This window comes from Juglans microcarpa x Juglans regia, chromosome 7D (assembly GCF_004785595.1).
Source record: "Juglans microcarpa x Juglans regia isolate MS1-56 chromosome 7D, Jm3101_v1.0, whole genome shotgun sequence".
Classification (NCBI taxonomy): Eukaryota; Viridiplantae; Streptophyta; class Magnoliopsida; order Fagales; family Juglandaceae; genus Juglans; species Juglans microcarpa x Juglans regia.
The window spans coordinates 9740381-9754294 of record NC_054606.1 but is presented as its reverse complement, the minus strand read 5'-3'; the positions used below and the strand labels follow the sequence as shown (position 1 = coordinate 9754294).

The 13914-nt window shown below is 35.4% G+C and overlaps 1 protein-coding gene across 1 annotated transcript; it reads right to left on the bottom strand.

The window, feature by feature from the left end:
• Positions 1–2578: 2578 nt before the first annotated feature.
• Positions 2579–6172, bottom strand: LOC121239627 (ankyrin repeat-containing protein At5g02620-like). Its single transcript, XM_041136906.1, has 4 exons — positions 5734–6172; positions 4940–5484; positions 4445–4854; positions 2579–3599 (listed from the first exon to the last, which is right to left on the bottom strand). Exons 2-4 carry the CDS (start codon positions 5286–5288, stop codon positions 2718–2720), a joined length of 1641 nt encoding a protein of 546 aa, XP_040992840.1. The 5' UTR covers positions 5289–5484; positions 5734–6172; the 3' UTR covers positions 2579–2717.
• Between the last annotated feature and the right edge of the window lie 7742 nt (positions 6173–13914).

Below are 13914 nucleotides of genomic sequence, written 5' to 3'. Positions count from 1 at the left end.
TGAAGGACCTATTTCCTGATCCTAATCCAGTTGTTGTTCCAGTTCCTGTTGTACAGGAAAGAACATTTTCTCCACCAATTGAAATTGTTTGTGAAGAATCTGGACAACAAGAAGAAATTCCAACAATGGTTGAGTCAGTTTCTGAGCCACAAGTCAGAAGATCTGCATTGCCTAATGATTATATTGTCTATTTGTTAGAGAGTGATTTTAATATTGGGCATATAGTTGATCCTGTTACTTTTAAGCAAGCCTTGACATGTCCTGAGTCAGATAAGTGGTTAAGTGCTATGGAAAATGAAATGAATTCTATGGAAAATAATAGAGTTTGGGAACTTGTTGAACTTCCTCCAGATGCCAAGGCCATAGATAACAAATGGATTTTCAAAAGTAAATTAGACTCAAAAGGGAGTGTTGAACGAAAGAATGCAAGATTAGTTGCAAAAGGGTTCACTTAGCGAGAAGGGATTGATTATAATGAAACATTTTTACCAGTTTCGTCTAAGGATTCTTTTGGAATTATCATGGCACTCGTGGTACACTATGATTTGGAGTTTCATCAGATAGATGTAAAGACAACATTTTTGAATGGAGATCTTTATGAAGAGGTTTATATGAGACAATCTGAAGGTTTTGTTGAGAAGGGAAAAGAAAACTTGATATGTAAGTTAAATAAATCCTTATATGGTCTGAAGCAAGCATCTCGACAGTGGTATTTGAAGTTTGATGAGGTTGTAACTTCACTTGATTTAGTTGAAAATGAAGTTGACCAGTGTATATATCGCAAGACCAGTGGGAAAAACTTTATTTTTCTTATTCTGTATGTAGATGACATTTTGCTTGCCAGTAGTAACTTGGGATTACTTCATGAAACAAATAAAATGTTATCTGCTAATTTTGAGATGAAAGATCTAGGAGAAGCTTCTTTTGTACTTGGAATTCAAATTTGTTGTGATAGAGCTCGTGGTTTGTTGAGACTTTCTTAAAAAGCTTATATACAGCGTGTACTACAAATGTTTAAAATGTAAAACTGTGCACCTAGTGATGTACCAATCATAAAAGGAGATAAGTTTAATAAAACTAAATATCCCAGAAATGAACTCGAAAGGGAATCTGTAAAGAACATACCATATGCTAGTGCTGTGGGGAGTTTGATGTATGCTCAAGTTTGCACTAGACCTGATATTGCCTATGCAGTTAGTGTTCTTAGTAGTTTTCAGTCAAATCCAGGACAAGAGCATTGGAAAGCGACTAAGAAAGTTATGAGATACTTGAAGAAAACTGAAGGCTACATGCTCACTTTTCAGCGTTCAAATCACCTTGAGGTGGTAGGCTACTCAGATTCTGATTTTGCTGGATGTCAAGGTGATTTGAAATCGACCTCAGGTTATATTTTTATGCTAGCTGGGGGTGTCATTTCTTGGAAGGGTGTTAAGCAAACTCTTGTGGCCTCTTCTACTATGCAAGCTGAATTTGTGGCGTGCTATGGACCTTTGTATATATTTAAAGCATTAGCATTTAGGGAGCTTTTTTCTGTTCATTCATGTAATTTCTTCCCTATGATAATGGATTACTGTCAACTTTTTCGAACTGAAATCTTGTTGTTTTATCAACTCATGCATTTTAGCCTTGGTACTAATGAATTCATGAAGCTTAAGAACTTATAAATTATGGCTCTTGATGAGTAGAATTGGTTTGACACACTAAGTAAATAACAATGGTTCTACTCTCCAATAAGTAAAGTCTGCAAGGTATTCATCACTATTGTACAAGCATGAGAAGAGTAAGGAAATAAAATATGCCAAAACGCTCAACCAAATTTTGGAGAGCAATGTATTAACCTTGACATCATCTTAAATGTAATACCTCAAAATATACTAACTTAATTAGCTATATTATTTTGAACTTCAACCATTCATGCACATTCTAGAGACGTGGAAGGGTAGGGGTGAGGGGGAGTGATCTGTTGAGGGGTGCTGGGGTGAGAGGCGTTGGGGAAAGGGGTGAGGGAGAAGAGTCGGAGGATCTGGTTGAGGGGTGCTGCAACGAGGGGCGCACGGATGAGAGGTGAGGGGTGAGGGAGAAGAGTCTAAAGGCTGGGCTGAGGGCGTCGGGGTGATGGAGAAGAGGGAGAAGAGGCAGCTCAATGAGGGGTGAGGGAGAAGAACCGTGACGTGGGTGACAAATCGGGTTCAGTACATCAAGTTTGTGGTGTACGACCTGTGGACCGAAGGTTGGGTGGATTTTTTCTTTTACAAAATATTTCAGTCTTAGTGTAACACTGTTTATTCACTGTGTACGTGAACAGTTTGATCTACATTTGTCAGCAAGGTTGGTATCTTTAGCCTTGTATTAATGCAACGGCTTCTATATTTATTTATTTGCTTCGTACCAGTTAGGTGCAACAGTTTTATTGTTGATCTTATATAAGCCGAAAAGACGTATTTCTTGTTTCACTTTGACCATTTTGTTTCATGACACAAGTTGTCAAGGTGCCCCTTGAAAGTCGTGCGCACATTTGAGCCCTTGCTTCAATCACCGTAATTCAGTTCACGACATTATTTGTCACGCTAATTCAGTATAGCAGCAAAAACCAAAATTTTGAAGAAAACAAAAACTACAATGATCTTCTCTGGAGATATACATTTTAGATGTCAACTTTGTAGAACCAATGAGATTACTTGCCAAGCACTAAAAACTTATCTGGCGTAAGGAGAGTTTCAAATTGCGTACATTTTTTTGTATTCATTGTTAAGGATCTCAGAATCTGACATTACTGACATTGACCCGGACCTTGATCTGGTACCCAATGATGATCTCCGAATGCTCCTCAAATTTGAGGTTTCAATCCGATGCCTGACAATCCAAAAACACATGGTACCCAAAGTAGCAGCCATTATGGTTGTTCCTATAATTGTAACTCCAATTGCCAGCCACCTATGACTCTCACCCACAACAACAAATGAAAGAGCCAAGAATGCCACTGAGACAAGCACGCAAGCTAACCACATTAGCTTGTTGATAACTGCCATCATCTGCTTCTTTGCCTTGCTTTCTATAACTACCACTGAGGTCTGCACCACCACAACTGCCAGGGAAATGAACAGGGCAATGGAATCAAAGATGAAGAAGATCAAGAATGCAGCTTTTGGAGCGATATTTGCTTCCCCAAGGGAGAGGCCAGGAGGAATGTCTTTTGGGTCATCAACATATTGGCCAGGGACTGTGAATATGGCTGCAAATGCGACTGTGGCAATAAGGACAGCCACAACAGTTGTGGAGTTGATTGCATTGTTAAGACCTTCTGAGTGCATTTTGTTGAGACGTTTGGCAATGCCATAAACACGTTTTCTGGTTTGGCGGGTGTGCTCTAGCTGATGGTGGACTTCGTGCTTGATGTCACTTACCGTTTGTTTTAACTCACGAGCAGTGCTTGTTGGTGCTTGAGGCTTGATATTCTTGGCGCTCTCAACCCCAAATTCCTGAAGAATAGCTGCGATATCTGGGTGGCCGGTTTTCTCGGCAGTGTCAATGGCAGTTTCACCAGTCCTGTTGACGGCTTTTGTGTCTGTTTCATCGTGTCCAAGAAGCATCCTTACAATCTGCACAATGATCAGCACTTGAATCATGGCAACTTCTTTTCAGTTAATTCTATAAAGAAAATTATTCACTTGGAAGAGGAATTTTGATCAATCATAGACTCTTCTAAAGAATTAGGACAACGAGTGGCTAAAAAACATGGTTGCATATCATTCTTGTTTGAAATATTGCACATGATAACACAGCCTAGGTGTCTCGTATTTGGTGACAGAACCATTGGATGCTCTGAAACTATATGTTTTTCACCAAATTAGGTTACTTATATCATCGTTCAATAAAGTTGTTAGGAAAACTAGACTAGGACGTTTAATCCAAAAAAGAAACACCAGTAATGTTCAGAAAACACATGATAGTCAAAAGACAGGAAGGAAATAGAGTGGCTTCAAAATAAATCTTGCTCTTTTTAAGTGGATGGGAAGAGGTAAATTGAATTATTTACAGTATATCTCAACAATCCCACTCGAGCACAATCAAATACTATGATCTATAACATTTCAACAAGGCCAGCTCAAGGCTACAAAATCTTGCTCTACAACAGCTGACAAGGAGAAAGAAATAGAGAAATTTGGGATTAACGCAACATATATATCAAACAGATGATAGTTGAGTTCCAGACTGAATTTTTCTTGAGTAGCTTGTCCCAATAACCAAACACCAAATTTAGGCGACGGATTAATTATATAAAATATGAAGTGATTTAATTTTTTTTTTTTTAAAAAAAGAATCTCTAGAACACTATGATGCATACAATTCATCTGCGTAAGGTCAACTCTTGAGATTTATATCAAAACCATTCTCATCATTGTAGATTAGTAACAACTAAAGAGGCACTGAGAGGCTGGTTTACCTGAGATCTACCCTTCCTGGTTGCTATATGCAACGCGGTGTTGCCCTTATTATCAACTATGTTTACAGAAGAAGGATCTGCCATAATCAACTCCTCCACCACCTCACTACTCTGTCCTTTCACTGCCATGTGCAGTGCTGTCTGACCCTTCTTATCTGTCCGTTTTGTAATGCCAGGCTCCTTTTTCAGAAGCACTTTCACAACCTCCAAATGCCCGTTTCTAGCTGCAGAATGCAAAGCTGTTTTCCCATTACTTTTTGCAATGGTTGCCAGGCTACTTCCTGCCTGCAACAAAAAGTTCACTACCTCAGTGTGCCCTTGCGCTGCAGCAGTGTGCAGAGCCGTCGCGTTTGTTACATCCACGGTCATCGATAATTCCGGATGGGCCTCCATTAGGACTTTCAATAGCTCTGCAAAAAAGGCAAAACAAAAACTCAAATTCCCTTCTGAAGAACAAGTTCCAGGAAAAGAGCCAACTCTAAAATAAAAACATACCCAAGTCTCCTTGTTTCGCAGCAACGTGGAATGCATCAAAGCTATTTCTTGCTTTGATTCCAGCATCAGCAAGATCATAGTGCTTGATCATCTCCCTAACCAAATCAACAAAACCATATTCTGCGGCGACATAAAGAGCTGTCTCGCCAGCTTGATTTTGCTTTGCCAACAATTCCTTCAATTCGGCCTCTCCGGTGCTACTAAGGATTTCCACCACGACAGGAAGATTTCCTTCTCTCACCACCGTATGCAATAGCGTATCCTCACGTTTTCCAGTTAACTGCTTCGTCATCTTTTTGCGGGGCACGCCCTGCTGCCCTGCTTCTGGCTGCTCCGTTGGTGCCTCCATCGGAGTCTGATAAAGCTCCCTCTCCTTGGCTACTTTTAATTATTAATATCTCATTGCATATTCGCCTTCTCAACAAAAGCAACCCAAAGAAAAAACCATTTGAATCATTCTGGAATTCAACAACAGCAAGACCTTGAAGTTCGATTCCAATGTCTCATGTCCGGTTCTGACACCCCCTGCATCCCGAATCAGTGGCCTGTTCACAAGAAAGATTTGGGTTTAGCCTTTCTCATCTACAGCCAAACCATCGAGTTTAGCATTCCCATTAAACGATAAAAATCCAGAAACCAATCTAGCATTTGAAAAAAAAAACATCCACCCCACCAAGTACCATAGACAAAGTTTTCGGTTTTGAGGTCTCCTTATGTATGTATTCTACAACAAGATTAAATCAAGAAAAGATATACCCAAAAAAGTAAGAATAAACATTTTTTTTTTTTTTTACCTGGGTTCGAAAAATGGAGCTCCCTTTGTTCTCCTCCATCGAACACAAAAGAACCCATATAATCAGAGACAAGTTTCTAGGCATCCGTCATGGGATCATAAAAAACGTATTCATTAATGGATATTTGTGAGCTTCTAGTGGCCCTTTCACTTCGGAGGAAGAACGAAATGAAGAACAAGAAAGGAATAGGATCAATAATACAAGTATGGACTAAGAAACATGATACGCACGTCCACAACCACTTCTTAATGCAAATCTATGCCACACATAAAGACCAGAGTTGATGCACGAACTTAAAATAACCCATCAAAAGGAGAGCCTTTTCTAAAGGCAGTGATGATGATAACGTTGGCTGTGGAAATATGGGAATCAAAAAATGAGGAAGAAAAGAACTGGGGCACAAGGGAGGCAAAACCAGAGGTAGTGGCCATTGAGAAACATCGTAAATAACAGCGCCACGCGCTTTTTGGGATTGCGCGAAGGCGATTTCGGTTGACTATTCCTCCGTCCATTTCATATTTTTCCTTTTTTTTTTTTTATTCTCCTCCTCCATGACGTCCATTTTATGTCACTTTTGTGGAGTGACTAGTGAGGGCGCATGTTTATAAGTATAGCTTGTTTTCACAAATTTTTTTAATTTATCACACTTAATTATTATAATTTTTTTAAATTTTTATATAAAATAAAATAAATAATCAATTTTTTTAAATCTTAAAATAAAAATAATATTAAAAAAATATATTATAATAATATTTTATTTAACTTTTAACTTTAATCTCAATTCATTTCATTTCATATTACCTCGACTACGAAAATTAAGGAAACTTTAAAAAGATAAATTAGATGGTCTTTCTTTTCATTTAACTTTAACTCTTTCTTTTCATTAGGATTTTGCTTTTCATTTTATATGGTCTGCGTGTTATTTTTGGATTGGCTTTTTGCCTGTGTGAGAATATACCATATTGCTTTCGTTATGTTATTTAGGGTATAGATCTTCCATAAGTTTCTATTCAAATTAGATGGTCTTAGTGAGAGAAAGATAAATGATATTTATGGTTCTATGGTGTGCAAGTCTCACGCATTCTATTTAAAAAAAAATTAATAAATCTTTGACCCATATTAAAAATTATTTTTTTAATAATAGATCCCAATTTTTTCAAGAATAAAACGCAGAGTTTGCACATCCTCGATTATATCTAGGATTACCCCTTAATTTGATTTAAAACATAAAAATCATTAATTTCTACAATAAAGATCACTTTACTTGCTACTAAGAGCAAGAAAGCATGATGCCAAAAAAAAAGCATGAAACTCTTAAGCTTAGTTTGGATAGTGAGATGATATGAGATTATTTTAGATGAAAGTTGAATAAAATTTTATTAGAATATTATTTTTTTTAATATTATTATTATTTTCAAATTTAAAAAAGTTGAATTATTTATTATATTTTGTGTAAAAATTTGAAAAAGTTATAATGATAAGATAAGATGAAACCGTTTTTAGATCCAAACATGACCTTAGTAAGTGAAACATAGGAGAAGTTATTGAATGAAAACATAAATCAATCATCTCCAAAGTTTATGAATCTTTCAAAGGTCAAATTAATTTTTTTGCTTGCAGCATCATATTGGCCTCACCTTTCTATGATCGAAGTCTCAATTCCAATCCCTCTTAAGGTTTTTTTCCCCATCTATCACCTCAATAAAGAACCTCAACAATCTCGATAAGAATCCCAATGCCGTGTAAATAAAGCCCCCATGAATTGCTCGCCAAGTGGAGTCCAGCCCACCTCCTAGCTTTCCATTGTTTCAGTGCTCCTCACGCGCTTTTTTATGTGCCTGTGGGTGGATATATAACTCTACATATGCTACATGTGCCTTTCAAAAATAATAATAAAAGGAGACCAAAAAACAAACCGCGTATGTTTTTTATTTTATTTTATTTTATTTATTTTTATTTTTTGAAATAAACTGCATTCTAACAGACATTATAATTTTGACTTAAAATATTTATTACAAGTCAACTACAATATTAATAGTTCTCTAATAGATAACTATGATTAACATGATTTAATGCATGCTGCAAACCTCTTTCAGACCACCTAAGAGACAACGCAATTCTGTTTAAGACAGAATTAACAAACTTCATCTGTCTAGGACGGAATAGATGACACTTTATGGATAGAAGTCTAAGAGACGATGTATTTTTTTCCTAAAACAAAAGATGTAATAGAAATTAAAGATACATGAGAAAAAAAGAATTACATTTAAAAATATATAAATCTATATTTTCAATCTTCGAGAAAAAATTACAAATAAAGTGATTGTGATGACACATGAGAGTCACGTGCCACTCTAAGAGTATGGCAATCAATCAGGTCTGAAGTAATCAGTGGCCTTGGACCTGGAAAATCTGTGCATGGCGACAGAAAAGCACCCTTAGTGGTGTGTGTGGATTTTACGCGCTCACTTTGGACCATACTTGTGGATCACACGCAACTACTTTCGACGAAATATTTTGCTCGTTTGAAGAATCAGCACCTTAGGACACCTGCGGTAGGGCGCGTGGTGGTCGTCGGATGCTGAGAGCAATAGATCAGCCTTCCGCCATACTTAGCCCTAAAAAAAAAATAACTAAACAAGAAAATGAAAGAAAAAAAACTAAAGAAGAGAGAAGTAGGGATGCATGAGAGAGGAGGGAAGCGCTTCCCTCTACACATGTTTTGATTTGATGGTGGTTTTTAGAGAGAATGAGATGCCTCTCTCTAAACTAAGGCCGGCAAAAAAAAACCGCGTATGGTGGTTTTGAAGATAACTTTATTTTACTCAGTTTTATCATAAACAATTTCTTGGAATTGAATAATTATTTTATATTAAAGATTGAAACTACTTTCTTAAAAAACACCAGTAAGAATTTTAGTATTTTTTAAAATAAATAACTACTAATTTGATAATTGTTTGTTATTTTTACTGTTACAATTATAAATAAGTATTGGAATTAAATTTTTGTATTATGATTCTTTATACCGATATTATGCTTGTTGAAGGAACGAAATAGGAGTTAACAATGGCAAATTCGTTAATGATATTATTAAATAAATAGAATTATTTTATTCTCAAATTAGTGTATAAAATACATCATTTAAATTGTAAAATTTGATTTTAAAATTTATTTTTTAAATTAAATAATGATATGTAAGCTGTGTGTGGATAGAGCGTATAATACTTTTATTTTATCACAAAAATATCATGTAATTAGAAATTAGCATTTACGTGGTTAATATAATGATATGAAAATTTTTAATTAATAGAAATATTCGACATCTCAAGTGTGGGGTAACAGTACATCTGATCATCAACAATACATTATAGTCATGACTCATGAGTGGGATTGTCATGACTCTTGAGACCACAGTCAGTCTCTCTCTAAACCAACTTGTATGATTGTGGCCCACTGGACCACGTGAACCACTTTTGTAATGTCCTTTGTTATAGTATTTTTCTTTTTCAAATGTTAATATTTAAATTATAGTAAGTCGATTTCAAATGATTTATAAATAATAAAAAATATTAATAAAAAAATATTAAATAATAATAAATAATAATAATATTTTATAAAATTTAGATAAAAAATATGATAAAATATTGAATAGTTCACTACCAAACACAACCTCAAACTCGTATTTTTTTTATTAACACCAAATCCATAATTTAAAGAAATTAGAAAAAAAAAAAAAGCAATTTATCATCTCCGAGATTAGGAAAATTTTGGCCGACATAGTTTGAAGAAAGAATCAAATTTCACAATTTCTAAGCTTTTTTTTTTTTTTTTTAAATGATACAATCATGTAAACCTGTTTTTTTTTCGACAAAATCATGTAAACCTGTTAAATAAACTGATCGTCACCAAACTGAATTTAATATTTTTATTACAGTAAACTTGAAGATATAACACATTTTAACTGATTGTTAGATAATCAACGTATAAAATTATTAAAAAATGTCGTGAATAAAAAATTTAAAATAAGAAATAATATTATTACAAGTCAAATTCTTATTAGAATTAAATCAGTCAATAAAGGCAACATTTTTTTTTTTTTCAGTTTAAATTATTCTCTCTCTGTCGGCAATAGATGTCAACTCTTCATCATTATAACTTATTTTAAACTATATACGTTAAGATGGCCTATTGACTAATGGCACCCCAAAGCTTTACATCCTCAATTAATTAAAACATAAAAGTGCCATTTGCATGAAAGCTTATCTTGAAGTCCCCATTTCAAACGATCACGTCAACCTCCTGTTAAGTTGTTACCCGTTGACCAGAAGATCTGATATTTACTTGTGTATTGTAATAACCATTCTACTCGAGATGACAGCATACGCCAGCACATTTTCTGAAGTTCTGCTGCATCACTTATCCAGTTCTGTTTTTACATTTGTATAGTTCCTTCCTTCAAGTAAACATGTAATACTCTCGTATAAATACATGATACTCTTTCTGTTCTATCGTGAGACAGAATTTTCTCAAAATTCTTTATGATATCATAGCTTATAAAAACGAGATCATTTTTAATAAAGGGGACAACTAAAACATCATTAAAATGAATAGATGAAGAGCCAGAACGAATAGATGTGGAGAAGAGTATAGTAGAATCAATTCATCGAAGATAACATGTCACGAGATGTTGTCATCTTGAGGAGAATGGTTATTATATTGATATGATCAATTGGGACCTCGTTTCTCACGTATTGGTACCCATATTGCTTGACATTATCAACCCAACCCTTATGATCGAGTAAGTAAATGAATTATTACAGATACGGAAAATAATGTGCTGAAATTATAAGATGAATCACTACTTTTAGAGTTAGAATCGAAAAATATTGTTTAAATTAAATGATTTACTGATAAATAATAAACAATAAATAATTTAAAGTACAAATTATTGATGTAATTTTCTGACAGGATTGGACACTGGAGGCTTACAGTATGGTAAAATGACCACTATGATGCTTCGACGTTGATACGATACTTTGATGCTCGTCCATGAATTAAATAAAATATATAAAATAAAATATATAAAATGTAAATAAAGAGATAAGTATAGAGATATATGTAACCCTCAATACAATTGAGAAAACATGATTGAAAAAAGATTGAAGAAATTTGGTGAGAGTCCCAAGAGAGTGTAGATTCCAAGCTTCAAGTTGTAGATTCCTTTCTTTTATAATGACATTCTTCATTTTTAAGAGTAGTTGAATCCTCCTTACTTTATGCCATTTTCACAATTTTGCATGTTAATCATCCGCTTTTAGTTTTATCTCTTTCTGAACTTATATCTTTCGAACGTCTAATAGGTTCAATCCTAATTCATTTTATATCAAACACATACATTTTAAGATTTAGTCATAACTACGAAACTCTAGAAAAATATAATTGATTTAGGGTTCTCATTTCATCTCATCTCATTTACTTTCCAAATATCATTCAAACACAAATATAACACTTTTCAATTTCAAATATTTAATTTTTTTCATCTAATTCTTATCTAGTCATTACATATTTTCTAAACTTCTAAACAAAACAGAAAAATAAATTAAAATTTTCAAATCCTAAAATAAAAATTATATTAAAAAATTATATTCTAACAATATTTTAACTTCATAATATTTTATTTAATTTTTTCTCTCTTTTTCCAAAATCTCATAAAATTTCATAATTGAAACTTTTTAACTACTATTCACAAACTATTCACAAATTTTTCATCTCATCGCATTCTCCAATCCCATACATCCAACTCTCAAGTTATTAGATACAATTTTACTGCCTTTCTTTTCTTGAATCTAAAATTAAAATATTTTAATTTTTAACTATCAATAATTGCAATGAGAAAAACTACTCATCAGACACTGTTTACTAACATGTGGCAATTTTTTTTCCTTACCTGAATCAAACGTGCGTTTTGTGTTTCATTTAGCCCAACGCTTGTATATAGGGTTATTCGCCGACCCGACCCGACCCGTCCCAGAAAATGAATTTTGCGACCCGACCCGAAATTGGATTGTTTCATTTAGCCATTTAACCGTTTGGCTGATTACTCGACCCGACATCAGTTTCGGTTGGAACGGGTATTCCGACCAGATTGTTTGTGTGGTTTTTTTTTTTTTTTTTTTTTTTTTAATTCTCTTTGGTATAATTAATTCTCAAATACTTCATTTGGGTCAAACCTCGACATTGAATCCTCAAAAGAAAATAAAAAGTAAAATCCCAAATTTGGATAGATGATGGTCTTTCGTCAACCCAAAAAGAGATCTTGGTGGGTTCTTTCAAAAGCAGGTTTTGATTAAAATATCGGAAACTAAAGAGGAAGCTGAATTCAGACTTGGAGACATGGTGAAAGCCCCTTCTTTCTCCGGCCATGTTTCTACTTCTTCGTCTTCAAGCAACTGACATGGGCAAGGTGTTTGGAAAGAACTTCTGTTAACTCCATCTCGGCCCATCTGCCGGATTCTCATAACTGCCATTGGTGTCAACTTCTTCATGTAAGCCTCCGGCAATGATGTAGTTATCTATTACAACCCAGAAGTGTACATGTCTCTCCCCATTGAACTCGATGGGTTAGTCGTTTCTCTTCATAAGCCATGGATGGAGAAGCACCATGACTACCACCTTTTTCCTGATTTAGAATCTGCTTTGCCTGTGGGAAATGATATGAAGAATGGAAGAAGAAGATATTGGGGTGATGAGTGGCGCAATGCTCTTCATCAGTGTTAATTCAGGTATTGGCTAATAACTGGCTATTTTTAAACGGGTCGAGTAATTTCAGGTCGGGTCAGTCTGGAAAAACGGAATTAGAAATCGGTCGGCTTTTTTGTTCAGTCCTACTTGTATAGATCCGGCCTGCTAGCACTTCCTTCTTCTTCCTCCATCTCGCATATACTCACTCATTCCCCTCAGTCTCTTTCCACGAGACAATCTGCACATACTCTTTCTTGATCTTTGAAAGTGCCCCCAACGTAGAGTATCGTTTACACTTTTTCTTGATCTTTGAAAGTGCCCCCACTTCCTTAAGTAATTTCAGAGCTAACATGACCAACTTCGCAAACTTTAAAGGAGTACCAAACCTGACAGTTTCACAAGTGGTATTTCAATTCACCAGACTAAAAGACATGAAAATTATATGAAAATTAAAATCTAACCCACAAATTTAATAATTTACTTACTTATTTTGGCATTCATTCTCTATGATTTCAGGTACTTATTCAAAATTCAGTTTCATGCTTCATAAAGAGAAAAAGTTCATTAAAATCTTGATCAGTACGAGTAGAAAAATGGGAAACCCAAATTACAATCTGTGAAGAGAGAAAATTCCTTATATTGAGCTAAAGGCAAGGCCAAGGCCCAGGTTACAACCCAGATATGAGGTATGGGTTGGATCGAGCCGAAGATAAGGCCCAGCCGCATCACATGGATTGGGTCAGACAATAACATCTGGATCAGGGTTCGGACAGGAGACCCGAGTCGGATTATACTAACAGGACAGGAAACATAGGCAAGGCTCGAGAAGGAAGGAGCGTAGCACTCATCACTAGACGAGAGGATTTACGGCAGATCACACCTAACATTAATGAGATGAAAGGGACCCAGGACAGAAGGCGTGCCGCATTCAATGCGACCCAAATCAGAAGGCATGCCGCATTCAATGCTGTCTAGAGCAAAAGGCATGCTGCATTGAATGCGACCCAAGGCCCGAGCAATGCACAACAACCCTGAGCACTTCATAGCTCGGCGAGGTGACGACACAGGAGCAACTTGGCGAATCGAAAGCACAAACATATTATCCCCTGCTATGCAACACCCCACTATCTTGGAGACCTAGTCAATAACTATAAATAAGACACTACCAGCAGCAGACAAGGTAATCCCTCACTATCACCATGCACTCTCGTCTTAACTACTATTTATCATCTCTTTCATCATCATTGACTTAAGCATCAGAGAATCAACAGACCCCGAGGTCCCTCCTTAGTTACTGTGCATGTGATCGCTCGAGCACTGCCTGCGTAAAGTTGTTCAGGCTTGCGAAACACAACGTCAACACAATCAATATGGAGAACAATGCGGCATTGCAGTTGTGAAGGAAACAAATACAATACATTATGTACTATATTGGAATAA